Here is a 14,966-nt window from a genome sequence, read left to right on the forward strand (position 1 = left end):
GGCCACAGGATCCCCACGTTATATAAAATAAACTCTCTAATTTACTGGCATTTCTATAATTACCATTTGACATATATATTTCTAAAGTTTAGTTTATTTTATCAATTTATAAGCTACCTCAATTGCTGTAGCAACTCTAGGTGATATTCAGTGTTATAATAGATACATATTGTAAGATGGGAGGAGATAGTCAGAGAAGGACAATTCCTTAGTTGTCTAGGCCCTGAGTCACAAAGAGCCTTATATGTGACAATCAACACCTCAAATTACATCTAGAAGCCAACTGATAACCAGTGCAGCACACAGGCAAAGCAGTTTATACCACATTCTGGACCAGCTGTTTCTTCCAAATCATCTTCAAAAGCAGCTCCATGTAGAACTCATGGCAGTAATCCAGACTGGAGGTGACTGAGGTTTGAGTGACCAAGAGAAAAACCTTTCAACCCAAGAAAGGGTGAAATTAGCATACCAGATGAATCTGCAAAGCCCCTCAAGGCCATGGCTGCCATTTGCTCCTTAAGCAAGAGCTATGAGTCCAAGAGGATCCTCAAATTTATGCACCAATTCTTCCTGGGAAAATGTAATCCTATCTGGAACTAAACATGGACATTCCCAGGAAATGGAGGGTTCCTGAATTCACAACCATTCAGTTAAGCCTAAACCTCTTCCTCTCCCTCTCCATCCAGACCCTAACAGCCTCCAGGCACAGAGAGAGAACCTTGACAATATCGCATTATTATTAGGTCAAGATTTGCAACTGGATATCATCTGCATATTAATGGTGCCTGACCCTCATGCTTGCCCAGCAGCTTCATGTAAATGTTAAAGAGGAGTTGGAAAGTGTTGAACCTTAAGGTACCCTGTAAAACAGGAACCTTGGGATCAAACTTTCCCCCTTCACAAACACCAACTAGAACAGATCCTGGAAAAAGGAGTATTACAGCTTTAACACCCTCCCACCTCTGCAAATCCTTGGAGACTCTCCAGAAAGATAAAACGATCAGGTGTCAAAAACTGCTGAGAGGTCAAGTAGAAGCAGAACAGTCGCAACACACCTATCCCAATTCTGCCAATTTGCTATTCACAAATGTAATCAATGCTGTCTCAGTACTGTACTCAGGCCTGAAACCCAACTGAAAAGGTTCCTGATAATCTACTTCATCCTAGGCCCTTGGGAGCTGAAGACCTACCATCTTTTCCACAACCTTATCCCAAAAGGGAAGGTTGGAGACCAAAAATTATCCAACAGTAGTGTCCAGCAATGGCTTCTTGAGGAGAAGATATTCTTCTGTCTCCTTCAAGGCAAGTAGGACCATCCCCCAGTAAAGAATGAATTTACTGAACACAAGTCATCTTGCAGATGGCCTTAGCCAACCAGGGGATGCATTAATCTAACATACAGGTGGCAGCACCTGTAACTTAGAAGATACAAGTTAACATGACAAAAAATGCAGCACCCTCTCCATTGAAAATGTGTTGCTCCTCAACAAGGAACATATCTGTTAAGCTTGTGCATTATTGAAAAAAACAGTTAAGCCATGATCCATTTATTGGAATATATAAAAATCAGATATGTTTTGCTGTATTTTTGTTTATAGTTTATCTTGATACCTACTATTTCCATTGTCTTGCGGGGCCTGGGAAGAGCAGTAGGTTTCACTTTAGTGCTTGTCTAACATTGTGCTCAGAATACAAATAGGAAACCTGTCGCATATTGTAGGTCTCTTCTTGTCTACATATGATGGGGAGAGGTTAATAAAAGACACTTATAGCAGCACTTGAGACACATCAAGCTTAAATGAATTCCAGACAAAATGAATGAAACTAATCTCCATCTTCCCCTGTGGCTAGAGCAGCACTTGGACAGTCCTTGTTCTAATTTATTGCCCTGCACTGAAGTAGACAGCTATACAGTGAAGAGCTCTTCCCTTTATCTTGCCATTGCTGATAACTTGATCACTGCCACATTGCAGTAACCTCTTCCTCCTACCTGTTTGCAAGAGATGCTCAGGTTTGCCTTGCCTGTATGTTGCTTTTGAAGGTGAAAAATGAAAGTCTGAATAATTGAAATTTGGGGCATCTGGCACAAATATGATATGATTTGAAATGTAGGTTTTATTGTCCAGCTACAGATAAATATGAAACAGTTGGTCATGATCTGTCTCTTACTGATTGACAAGAGCATGCTAAATTCTAGAATAGTCTGTAGTGAATTAAATACTATTTGATTGGATACAGAGAAATATAAAACAGATGGGAGGCAGGAAAGGGGAGAAAAAACGTGCGAGTTAGTAGGAAAATCAATTCTGCCAAAGCTGTGGGAATTGTAGACATTATAAGTCGCTATATATCTGTTTCATGTACGTCTAAAGCTCGTGTAGGTTGGGGAAGAAATGAGCATACATTATGCTTTTTGTTAGCCTAGCTGAAGTTGACCTGCTAAATTTTCAAGCAGGCATCATCCATTCATATAATTAAATGTCCATGTTGTTTTGTCAGGGGTGTGTTTTGATCCCATCTCTTGGTTTAATTTATTGCACATCTAATGGACATGTTCAGGTGACATGGTGCTGAAGTCAGCTGCTCCCCTTAACTGACTCATCCCATGTGCCAGCAGTGCATAATTGCCAGTGCCTGGGAATAATCATTTTATAAGTTCGCTTAGCCACCTGATATTATATGCTTCTCTCTCTCTCTCCCTCTCCCTCTCCTCTCCCTCTCTTTTCTTTTTACTGAAAAGGGGAGAAAGCCCACACAGTATCTTGATGGAGATTGGCATTATGATAGACACAGGAACCATTCCATCCCAATCTCTTTCTGCTCCCTTTTCATCCCTGTGTGGTTGTGACGGCCAAACAGTAAAAAGATGAGAGGTCATAGAAAAAGAAGGAATAGGTGATCCAACTGGCTTGATTGTTGGCAATTAGTTTAGCCTCAGGCTTAACCCTAACCCCACTGAGTTCATTTCCATAGTTAGTTGCCTGGGTTAAGGTATTTGTACAGCTCTCCCTTGACCCAGTTAAACATGTTCTGTGAACAGATCCAAAAAACATTGCAAGGTTCACATCCCATAGATGCAATCATTCATGTATAAGCAGCATCCATTTTTATTAACAATTTCACATCTGTATCCGTGCATGCTTACCCCAAAATACACATCAGCTATTTTTAACTTCATTTTTCCAATGAATTATTTTTCCTTTGTTGTTGTTGCTTATTGTGCAGCCAGCTGAGAAATGTTAACATCTTGCTCTAAATCTCTCAGTGGAGTCTCTGTTCCCTTCTCTGATATAACAGATGGGTTATTGCTTGTTATAATTATTAACATTTGTGGTGTGGGACAGGGCTAGGGTGGGAGGTTTCTTTTTTATTCTGGGGTACATGGGAATTGTTTAAGATTTGGAATGTTAACTCCAGTGGTGACTGACTGTTTATGTAATAGCAGGTCGTTGTGGCTGCACGCTCTAGTAATTGAGGCTGTGTACTTCACTGAGCTTGTGGTAGAGCCTAGGGCAGACTGCTGTCCCAAGAGAATGCTGGGATAGATAGAACTAGCCAATATGAGTCTGAACGTGGTGACTTTGCTGGTTGTTTTTTAGTTCCAAATGTCAGCATGCTTAGTTTTGTTTTCATTTTAATTTAATTAATAAATGTGACACCATTTCCCACCCCAATTCCAGTCCTTTTTTTTCTTTACAAGAAATGCAAGTTAAAAAGACTTAAATGGGAAAAACATCTTTAGTTTCAAACTGCATCTTGTCCTCATATTCACAGTTGGGCTGAACTCAGCTGATTATCTCAAATGTCAAATTTAAAAAATTATGTTGGGAATGGAGCACACTGGGCACGTTATGAGACAAGCTGCTCAGCAATCAATGTTGCCAAAGACAAAGATGAATATGCCTGAATATCAGATGTGTTGAAAGTTCTGCAATCTGGATTTTTTTTTAATCAAGAAAAGGGATGCCAGTATGTCTGAAGCTTTGCTGTAGCAAAGCTCCTTGCTATAAAATTCTTTTTCAGTTACTAATAATCAGTAGAATGAGATTAATAAAATGCTAAACAAAGTCAGAATAGAGACAGTCACAAGGAGAAGCAACAGAACAGTTCTTCGTTTTGTGACAGGAGGGCGTTTGAAATGGTGGCTAATTTCAGAACCCTGTAAGTCTACCATTGCTAAGTAAATCTGAAAAAATCTGGGGAAAGTTCCCCTTCCTCCTCTCTAAAAAAACCTCTTAAGGTTAAACATTTTAAGATCTCTTTCCTTTAAAAAAGAAAAGAAAAGGAACCTCTATATTCTATAGTAATTGCTATAGATTTCCCTGTCATGTAATAGCTGGATAGAGAGAAGATAACACTGTGTTCATACTTAGTTTACATTCATGGAAAATCTGTTCCATACCATGAACACATCTGCATTTTAATTCCCAGTTCCTCCTCTACAGAACTCAGTAAAGCAAATAAAAGCCAGACACTTGAAATGGTAATTACAATTACTTGATACAACAACTATTAATGGTTGATACAAGTATTAAGGAAGGAGAAAATCACTTCTCTGGATTTTATACCCTTATGGCTGATTCCAGTGCTTGATAATTCCACTTGGGTCTGAAATAATAGAAAATACAAAGAAGGTAAAACAGTATATTTCAGTGAGCCAACCTAGACTGGCTCACTGAATGAGTATGAGTCTTTTTTGAGTTTCAGAGGAATCTTTATTCATCGTCACTAAGAGATTGTTTTACAGGTTTTGTATTTTTTGCTGATTGTCATAACATTCAGTCTTCTAAGGTTTAACACTATTTTTAAAGCTAATTGTTAACTGTTAAAATTTCAAGACTAATTATTTGCTGCCATGACTTCCAGTCTGTGAAGGCCTTTTATTATGTTATGTGAGATGAAATTTCCTGAAGAGAGAAATTTCCATGCACAGGATTTTTATAGTTTAAAGCTTTGTTATTGTTACATCAGTTATCTTAAATACACTATTTCTGCATTGAAATTACAATGAAATGTGCAGCTATCTGCTTTCGTTTCATAATGATTGCTCTGGTCACCTATTGCAATCTTGTGTTCTTAAAGATTATTTTTAATTCCCCAAGCAGTGGTATAATTGATACAGCACCAAAACTAGATTGTTTCATAAATTCATTCTTCCAGCATCCAACTGAACTACAGATTAAAAGGAAACATCATGTTTCTGAATAGTAATGATAAAATAGCCAATAGCATGCTGGGTACTCTGTAATATGAAGAACTGAACACTCCCTTCTGAGAGAATTTCTTTTTAAGACAGACCCACTAAAGTTAGTTCTATGCAAGACTGAGGAAATGAGCACATTTGTAATTTTGAGAACATGTCATGAACGTTCTCACAAAATGGCTATTTTGAAAGCTTGCACATTTACTAAATGGCTGTCATGGTGGACATGGACCAAGTAAAATAAGTAAGTATACACATATATATTTATGTTTACCAGAAGACAAACCCCTCTAGCCATTCCCCCCTCCCAGATGCTCTGTGTGTCCAAAATATCTTTTTCCTAGGGGCAGGTGGATATGTGCACATTTTCAAAAAAAAAAAAATACTGGGCTATAATCTAAGAAATTTCTGATTTATTAGATTACCCTTTGAGCTTATTTTAGGCCCAGATACATTCTTATAAAGACAGATCCAGTTGCTTTGTACCATACTAACTTCTTATTTTTTAAAAAAAATATGATAGATATGAAATAATTAAAATCGGAAGGAGCAACAAGCAGCCTCCCCCCTTGTAGGAAATGTAAGAAACAAGACTGATTTTTACTGAGACAGGATTTTGATATCCCAGGCACAGGACAAAATAAAAGGAAGGGCATTTGTAGCTAAATGAAAACTCTTAAAGGTTAAACATTAAAACCTGATTTTACAAAACCAAGCAAGTGCCATTACAGAGACTTTGACAGAAAAAAAGATCATGATATAACAGTGAATTTAGAGCCATTAAGTTCTAAATTAAGTGAAGGAATTGGCAAGGAAGGGATTGCAGGAGAGAAGATTATCAGGAATATGTTGCTTAAGTTATTGGAGATATATAGAGCTTCATCTAGACAGTATTTATTTAATTTCTATAGCCACCCATCTCAACCAAGTGACTCTTCTGTTCAGAGGTCATTTTAATATGCCTGCCTTATATGGAATTCCTTTCCTACTTTATGTTTAGCTTGTGTAGATCTTTGATTTTAATTTATAGCCCTGGAAACCTCTTAGAAGATCTATTATGGACAACTCTTCTTATGCATGACTATGCAAAAAATAGTAACTTACTTTGGGCATGGTGACATTAGTTGCTTTGTTTTTCACTTATCACCATTCTTGGTTTAGCTAACCCAAACAATGACTAAGAAGCCAATAACCTCTGTTAATGATTTGGACAAATACTGGAATGTTTTGTCACAAATAATTAACAATCAAATTGTACAATCTCTTGAGAGGTTTATGTTATAAAATAAGTTCTGATTAAAATTATAATTGTGGGTAACAATGTTTTCCTCCCATAGGCATTATTTTATATTAACTATGGTCAGGGTGGGCTGAAGAGATGCATCAGCATCTTCATTTTTTATATTCTTGTTGATAAATTGACCTACAAGTACTATGTTAGGACAGCCTTTTCCATTTGATTTGCTTACTGATACAGGACTTTTCATCAGGTACTGTGTTGGGGAGATAGCAAAATATAGGTGGATCAGGGAATGCTTTCATAATGAATTGTGACATGGGAGTTGATGCAGTTTGAAACAGTTCCTCTGTACATGTGTTGTATATATCACTCCACTTTGTTTAAGGAGAAAGGTATCTATAAAATCAGTTCTTTTTTTCCTGCAGGGTGGATACGCAGCCTACAGATATGCGCAGCCCGCTACTGCAACAGCAGCCACTGCTGCTGCAGCTGCTGCAGCAGCTTACAGTGATGGGTATGTAAGGAAAGGCATGGTGTTGATGTATCTGGAACGTTTTCCATTTCAACAGTACAGTACATTTCCTCATGTTCCTCAGTATTCATCCTAGCTGCAAATGCCAAAAGCATTACCTCAAGTTTTATAGCTAGCAATTGTTAAGTGAAAATAAATGTTATAAGCCTACGGTTTTATGTATTTCCAAGTGAGGTACTTGGGTTTTGCAATCATGCAGCAAGTCAACCTTGTTCTTGTTTCTGGGCAAGGCAGAGTAGATTGTCTTTAGGGTTGCAGTCTATAGTCCTGTTGGCATTTGTGCTGTTTTAGAGTGCAACCAACAACCCCAATCATAGCTTTTTTTCTCCAGCCCCCTGCTCTGGATCTGATGATGGAAAGTGGCTTACAAATTGAGAGAAGGTAATGTATTGGAGATGAATTATACTATGCTGCCATACTTGTGAAATAATCTGTGGCCACACAAATCAGGCATTATTGACTTATACCACATTGGTCACCACAAGTTATGTAGCTCAGCATAATTGTTCTCTAGAATCACAATCATTAAGCCAATCTGAAAATGGGACCATTTGAAAAGGCTATATACACTTTTTTAAAATTAATTTTTATTTTTTTTAATTACCAAAAAAAGGAAAAAAATACATAAATGTGCTTTAACATAAAAGTGAAAAAATACAGCAACAAAAAAGTTAATATATCATTATAATGGTACACAGTTCCAATTCTATATAGGCTTATCTAATACAAATATTATTCAAGTACATATATATTTGTAATAGAGTTATATGACTATCCTGTTGTTTTTTTTTTATTCAGTGTATTTTGTATAAATGAGTCTCATATTTCATTATATTTGTCCATACAAAGTCTGTGTCTGTAGGCAATCCACTCATAAGTAGCAAGTGTAATCAGGTCTTCAATCCATTGACTAAATGGGACCATACATTTATCTTTCCAATATTGTAATATCAGTCTTTTGGCCATAGTAAAGGCATGGAGAATCCATTTACGTTGTCCAGTTGTACGTATACTTCCTAAGCAATTAAAAATACTTTCGATGGCAATCCCTATGTTTGAGGGCAGGTGGCTGTTATTAGTAGGAATGACTTAATAAAGCCTTTGCATGAAAGTACAATACATATTGCTTTCATTCTTGTACTGCACTTTTGTCTTCAGACACCTTCCAGTGTCTTGTTTGGTGTTATTGCCATAACAATAATAGATACTTCTGTTCTTGCACCTAAAAGGACTCTGGATGCTGTGAGAGCACTTTTTCAAGTGGAGAGCTTGATCAGTGGCTCATTTTTCTGCAAGGGCCAGTCACACTTATTTCTTATTTCCATGGGATGATCAGTTACAGCTGTTTCAACGTTAATGGAAGTCTTGTAGGTTTATGAGTTGTTCAATATAAAATTGTGAAATTCTGTGAAACAAAAAGTATTCTTTTCAGAATAAGACTCAAAACATGTTTACGGTAAGCCAACCTTTCCCACACCCAAGCACTTCCACCATAATGTGGAATGTGCTTCTTTTAAAAAGAATCCTTTTTGTTTTAAAGTATGAAATTATGAGCACTTGAGGTTGGCACCCTTGAATATTGATCCAATAATTCCTTTTTGAATTAAACAAGTTCTTTAGATATGGAGGAAGAGAAATCAGAGGTGGGGTAGAAGCGGGAAGTTCATACGTTTCCATTTCTTCTGATGACAAAGGCCTTTATTAACATTTTTTTCTTGCTATCTCACCCCCTTTTTCTTTTAGTTATGGCAGGGTGTACACAGCAGACCCTTACCATGCCCTTGCCCCTGCTGCTAGCTATGGAGTTGGCGCTGTGGTGAGTATGGTTTTTCCTCTTCTTTGGTGATTTTGTACTTTTACCAAGAGGTATAGGTAGTTCTTGCTTAGCAATGCTAATTGGGACCGGAAACTCCATCATTAAGCAACACGGTCGTAAGTCAAAAACCATGCAACTGCACCACTTAGCAATGATAGTTCCGGAAGTCTCAGTTGCCATTGTTAAGTGAGGACTGTGCAGATCGTTAAGCGAGGACCTCACATGACTTTCAGTTCCTGCCAGCTTCCCCATTGACTTTGCTCATTGGAAGCTGGCAAGGAAGGTTGCAAATCATGATCACATGACACTGGGACACTGTGGTGGCTGTAAGTATGAGGACCAGTCATAACTACCACTTGTTGATAGCCATCATAAATTCGAATGGTCACTGAATGAGTGGTTGTTAAATCAAGACCACCTGTATTGTCTACAATATTGTTGGTTGAGTAGTCTCAGGAGTTGTGTAATAATGCATCCAGCATATTGGTTAATTGCTAAACAATGCTAATGGAGTATTGTAAGAATAGAAAAGTAAGACAAGGATATGAGAAAGTTAATGCCAACCACCAGTCCCATTGTAAAGGGAATGCTATGGTCAAATCACCAAATGGGAAGTGAAATCTGTACATAGTATGATTCCCAGACAAAGGAATGCCATGTACGTTGGCATTCTAACATCAAAGGGACTAATTTATTCTTTTGTTTGTATCCAGAGCCATTGTTCTAGTTTTCGTTTTAAAGAATTACAGATTAAACTAATGAAGCCAATAATTGATTTTAACCTTGGTAATGAGTGTACTGGAACTGAAGGACTTGGAGTTCATTATTTGCAATTGATTTTGTTAGGAAGCTGAGCAATACGACCTGGACCTGGCTACTTTTCTTTTCAGAGTTAAATATTCTCAGATGTTATCATCATCATAGAGCAGTCTGTCTGCAGGTTTTCTGATTTGCATTTAAATAATCTTAGGATAACTCACAGGAGGTTCATGCTTTTTAGTTCGAAGAAACTGGCTAGGAAGAAGAACAGCAAGAACTACAGAGCAGGGACAAAGAGAATTTCTGTTCAAGGAAAACATAGTGAAAAATTGTCATAGTCTAGGATTAATGTTCTTGATCCAGAAGACAAATATGGGACCAGGCTTTCATGTCAGTTGGTGTCTGAGGAAACATTTTTTTAAAAAGATATTCTACAGCTTCTTTAATCATATAGGAGTTTGCATGGGAAAATGGTCTTGCAAGCATCATTCTTTCTTTTAAAAATCTCTAAATTTCCTCTTTTTTTTTGTATTAATTTCTGCAGGCGAGTTTATACCGAGGTGGCTACAGCCGATTTGCCCCTTACTGAAGTGACATGAGCCCCCCCTGCAAGTGGGACAGCCCCCTCCCCCCAGTTCATGAGGCCTGGCTATTGCAATATTTACTAGTAGAGGAACTCTATAGCAAGAAGAGGAGGAAAACAAAAGAAAAAAACAAGAGAAATACTTTTTTATACCTCACTATGTTCTTTAAATATGTATTTTTCCTTTAAATTTCTGCCTTTAATTCTTTTGTTCCAAAGATTGTGCATTTTTTTGATCTTTTTTTTTCAATCGTTTGTTTTTAACTGTGGTAAACATAATGCATTTTTGTGTCTATATATGCATAGTTTATCCTACCAATCACAAAAAAAGAGAGAAATAGTGCTAAGGAGTACTGTTAGGAACCAGTATCATGGAACGTAGTCAGGAATATGTAGATGTTTATTTTTCCTGGGTCTGACACCCAAGAGCCAGGATAGTGAGGAAGACCCCTCTACTTGGGGGCAATGTTGATTGCCTGCAGCTGGAACCTGCATGCTGGTTGGAAACACAGACACCCTCCTCTTTTATCACCAGCTGGCACTCGTGGGCTCAGGACAGCTCCAGAAGCGTCAAGATTTTTATAATTTTCAAGACAAAACTGCTCAAAGCTGCCCAAAGACTTCATCAAATAATGGTTTTAGGGGACAAGACTTGAAATGAATACATACTCCTATCTTTAATTATTATGATCCACTCTACCATGGCTTTACTTTAATCATTCCGTTGCTATGGTTTTCCTCTCTTCCCATCCTCCCCTATTTTCTGGTAGAGTAGCAAGTTTGGGGCAATAACTATAGAATTTGGAGCCATGACGGAAATAATTTTTTTCTTCAGAAAACCAAGAGTTTAAGTGCAAAGTTCTACATATTCTGAGGTTCTGGACTATGATTATGTTGGTTCTGATTATGGGAAAAGCTTGCACCACTGCTACTCTGAGCTCCTGAGCTACAGCTCCACTGTACAAGATCCTCCTTTTTCACCCTGAGGCAGTTAACTTTGCTACAAGTATGTTGTCAAAAAGAAAATGCATGAAAAGAGAAAAATGCATTCCAGACCAGAAAAGTAGGGCAAGCAGTGGGGAGGATGATTTTTTTTTCCTTTTGTCATAACACTAATTTGGAAGCCATGCTTGTTACCATTGGCATCTGGAAACAAAGTATTTCTAAACATAACATAAAAGCAGAATTAATGTTTACTCTGATTTGCAACCAGAGTCTTAACAGTTGCTTGTCTGAAGACAAACTGCTCAGTTGGGTCAATACTGCCAGTTTGGAATTGAGAAAGGGCATCAAGAAAACTGACCCTGGAGATTGTCCCAAGCTGGAATACCTGCCTGGAATACTCTTTCTTGTTCTACAGTTGGGAGTCTCATAAATTGATAATGTATGCAATTTGATGACAAGCAAATAATTTGCCACTAATTATAGAAATCAGAATAGCCGAAGGAATCCTTTTTTTTTCATTCTTTTTTCAACACCTGTAGATGCTCCACAGAATTAACTTAAAGTCCATCGCCTCTTGGACTTTTGGCTAAGATCAGGTGTACCATCCTCTGTATAGTATAAGTTTAAAACCATACCTGTTACAGAAGCACAATTCCCTTTTGTTCCTTAGTCTCCCCAAACTAATGTTGGAGGACTTTTCAACTAGAAATAGGCAGTTGGGTAGATAAAGCCCTCTCTGCTCCTGTTATCTTTTGCTCCACAGTGATGTCAAAATGGGAAAGGAGATCTGAAAACCTTCAGTGATATCAAGTAAGTGCACTGATCCAGTCATACACAACCCATACATCTTTGCTTCCACTGCCATTGTGTTCTCTTGTGGCTTACCAGAGAGCACCTGGATTGCTAGAGAGGGTGCCTGAAGAGGAGATATTAATTAAGGGAGAGAATCTAATAATTCTGCTTATCTGAGCAAGAGGGCACCAAACTATTAGACTGTTGGCCACTTTTTTGCTGTTGTAGTCTTGTTTTTAAGCCAAGCTGCTACAACAGTTTTGTTTTTGTATATGCATATGTGCATATCCAGCTTAAAATGAGGAGAAGAGAACAGGAATATTATTGGTGTCACAAAATTGTGGAAATGAGGAAGGAAGAATGGATTTTCCAGCTGCTTTCATCCCAAGGAGGATGGGATTTGACCTCTGCCTGTGGAACGAGACACATCAGAGTTCCACAGTGAATAACAGCTATGAGAGAAGAGTCTTGTGTTGACATTATGGAAAAAAAGATACAATCTTCAGAGCTCTAACACAGTTCTTTGGTCATTTTTTTTTTTTACAGTTAAAAGATTGAACACTGGATATTGATGAATCTTCCAAGCTGTATAATTTTATCAATTTTTTTTTTTTTGTGAGTGCTGCTCATAAAAGACAAAGGTAGAGTCCTTTTGCAGATTGTTCCTGGACTCAGTCACCCTGGCTGTCACCGAATTTATATCGCTAGCCTTCCAAGTCATCCTTAGCCAAGACATGTCTCTAGTCTAGTTCCTTAGCTGTAAAATGGAAGAACAAAGCATTGCCTCTTTTGTGAAACACAAATATGTGATGAAGTACACTATTCCCATTAATGCCTTCTCATCTCTCAATTTTTCCAAAGCCTGAACCAACTTTGCGACAAAGCAAAATTTTAGCAAGCTAATGTTTACCTTCTGATTTCTAGAACAGTTGAAACATCTTCACAGGTGGTAATACAAAGTTAAGGCTTTATAAATCCTCTTCCAGACATCTCCAATTACAGATGTCTAGTAGATATGTAGCAGGACACTTCAGCTTTCAAGAATAGAAACCAAATTGGGGTGGATGTGTCTTTTGCTGCAACCCACAGAGCATGCAGGCAGCCTGGGAAATAGAATCTGCCTGTCATTCTCCAGCATGCTGGCATCTGAGGGATCCATGGCAGTGGGGGCTGGGGTGGGGTGGGGTGGGGTAGGGAAGAGGCCTAGGGGTGTGTTGACTGTGTGAACGGGTTTTACAATAGGAAGCAAAAATCCTGACGGACAAGGTGAAGAACCAATGTAACATTTTGTGTGTTTTTATTCTGATATTCTCCTGAGAATTTCAAACATGGTTGTAGTATACACCAGTATACTTGATTTTTTTTGTTGTTGTTGCATTGTTGCATAAAACACTATTTGGGTGATGTTATTGTCTGATCAACCCAACCTTTTCTGCTCCATTTCTACCCACCCACCCACCCCTACTCCTATTTTGAGGTTTTTATTTGCAGTCTAATGAAACTAAATCTCCAGTTAATGAGGCAAGCTGTCTTCTGGTAGTCAGAGTGAAACTAATATTTTCAGGGTATTTTCTGAGTGTGCTGTTTTCCCCACCTGCTTTGGTTAGATAACCTTAAGATTTGAAGTGTACTCCTGGCACCCCTTCTGAGAAGCAAACTTTCATAAGCACTCAATTTGCAGAACTTACTGCCATGATATGATGGTGGAGAAACAATGCAACATTGTAGTCCTCTGCAGTTATTTTGTTCAGATGATACTTCAAGGCCTTGGACAATTAGAAGCTTCTTGTGAGGCTTTCTAGATATGTAGAACCTAAACACTGCCTGTTAACAAAGATGAAAACTGAGTAAAGGCCTGCTCCTTAGCAATAGCAAATTTGCTGCCAATTTTTTTTTTCGTAAAGCCGTCCACTGAAGTATTCATTTTGGCTTGTAGTCTGCCTCATGTCAATTAATTATTGACTTTTTAAAAGGAAAATCAGAAGCCTCTTACTTGGTTTTCTCTCTTTCGGAGCAGAATATTCAAGTGCATTTTGCAGTTGCTTTGAGAAGCAACTGTCAAGGAATTTAGTCTATATATTCAGTAGAGTAATATGTCACAGTTTTGGCAGCTCTTTTTGCCTGGAATTTAATAAGTGATAAAGTAATCTTTTTGGGTTTTAATTTGGTGGTTTTTATTTTGTTTTGTTTTAGTTCTGTTTGTAAATACCTGGGGCATGACCCTGGCATGATGACAAAAGTTGAGGCAGAACTGTAGGGCAGTCCCAAGATGACAGTTTACTGACCACCCAAGCTGACTTGGTAATACTTGGAGCTTGTCAGAAGAAGACCTAATATGCCCTGAACTGGCTTGACTCTTGGTGCAGTGTCTCCTGCACTTCTTCCTTGCCAGGTACCTTTGGGACATAGGATGCATTGTAATTAGATGCTCTCCCCTCCTCTGGATCATTCCCCAGGATGCCCAAGCTGCTTGACCAGGATCCTGTTTCCTGACTGACTCTGGAAAAGTAGTATCTGCATCCCAAGACTTTGTGGCAATCTCTAACATCCCTATTCCCTCCCCTTCCCCCTGTTCAAGTATCATATTGTACAGTAGCTTTCAAACCATACAGTATTCATTGGGTTACTCTTATTATTATCAAGTAGCTGGAATTGTGAAGGTCAGAGTAGTTAGCTCTTTAGCTTTTATTCTTTTTTTTTTTTTGTATTATCCATGTGTATAAATTATTGATCATGTTGCTGGCTTTTATAAACTCTAAGCAAGGGAAGAGGAGTCTTTCTTCATCCTTTGCAAATGGTATGAAGCACTGTTTTTAAATAAAAGAGAAACACCATCTACTGGACTCTGTGTTTTCATTCCAAGCCTGTAAAATTTGGATGGATGGATGGATGGATGGATGGATGGATGGATGGATGGATGTCCCCATCATTGTTACTCTGTTTTATTATGGGAAACAAATCTAATAGATTTAAAGCATAATTGTGAGACTCAGGAAACCAGCCCTGCAGAGATGGATAAGATTCTGTTGTGCCCAAAGTCTAGGCAAAATAATAGGTTATACAATCAGCCCAAAATATATTTTGTGTAATGATTCT

At 38.0% G+C, this 14,966-nt stretch overlaps 1 protein-coding gene across 11 annotated transcripts in view; it reads left to right on the forward strand.

Moving 5' to 3' along the window:
• RBFOX2 (RNA binding fox-1 homolog 2) overlaps positions 1-14,704 on the forward strand; it is a 202,265-nt gene extending 187,561 nt beyond the window's left edge. For 9 of the 11 annotated variants that reach the window (XM_088141067.1, XM_088141068.1, XM_088141070.1 and 6 more), the window contains 3 exons: positions 6,869-6,957; positions 8,719-8,791; positions 10,095-14,704. In XM_088141067.1, the coding sequence (XP_087997193.1) occupies positions 6,869-6,957; positions 8,719-8,791; positions 10,095-10,139 (207 nt within the window). In that variant the 3' untranslated portion in view covers positions 10,140-14,704. Of the gene's footprint in view, positions 1-3,234; positions 3,302-6,868; positions 6,958-8,718; positions 8,792-10,094 lie in introns of those variants that run through there. The other 2 variants (XM_088141078.1, XR_015796198.1) reach the window with 2 other exon arrangements.
• Positions 14,705-14,966: the final 262 nt, after the last annotated feature.

Source organism: Python bivittatus, unplaced genomic scaffold (genome assembly GCF_059951505.1).
Source record: "Python bivittatus isolate LINGU-HERP-01145 unplaced genomic scaffold, Pbiv_v1 ctg000330_np1212, whole genome shotgun sequence".
Lineage (NCBI taxonomy): Eukaryota > Metazoa > Chordata > Lepidosauria > Squamata > Pythonidae > Python > Python bivittatus.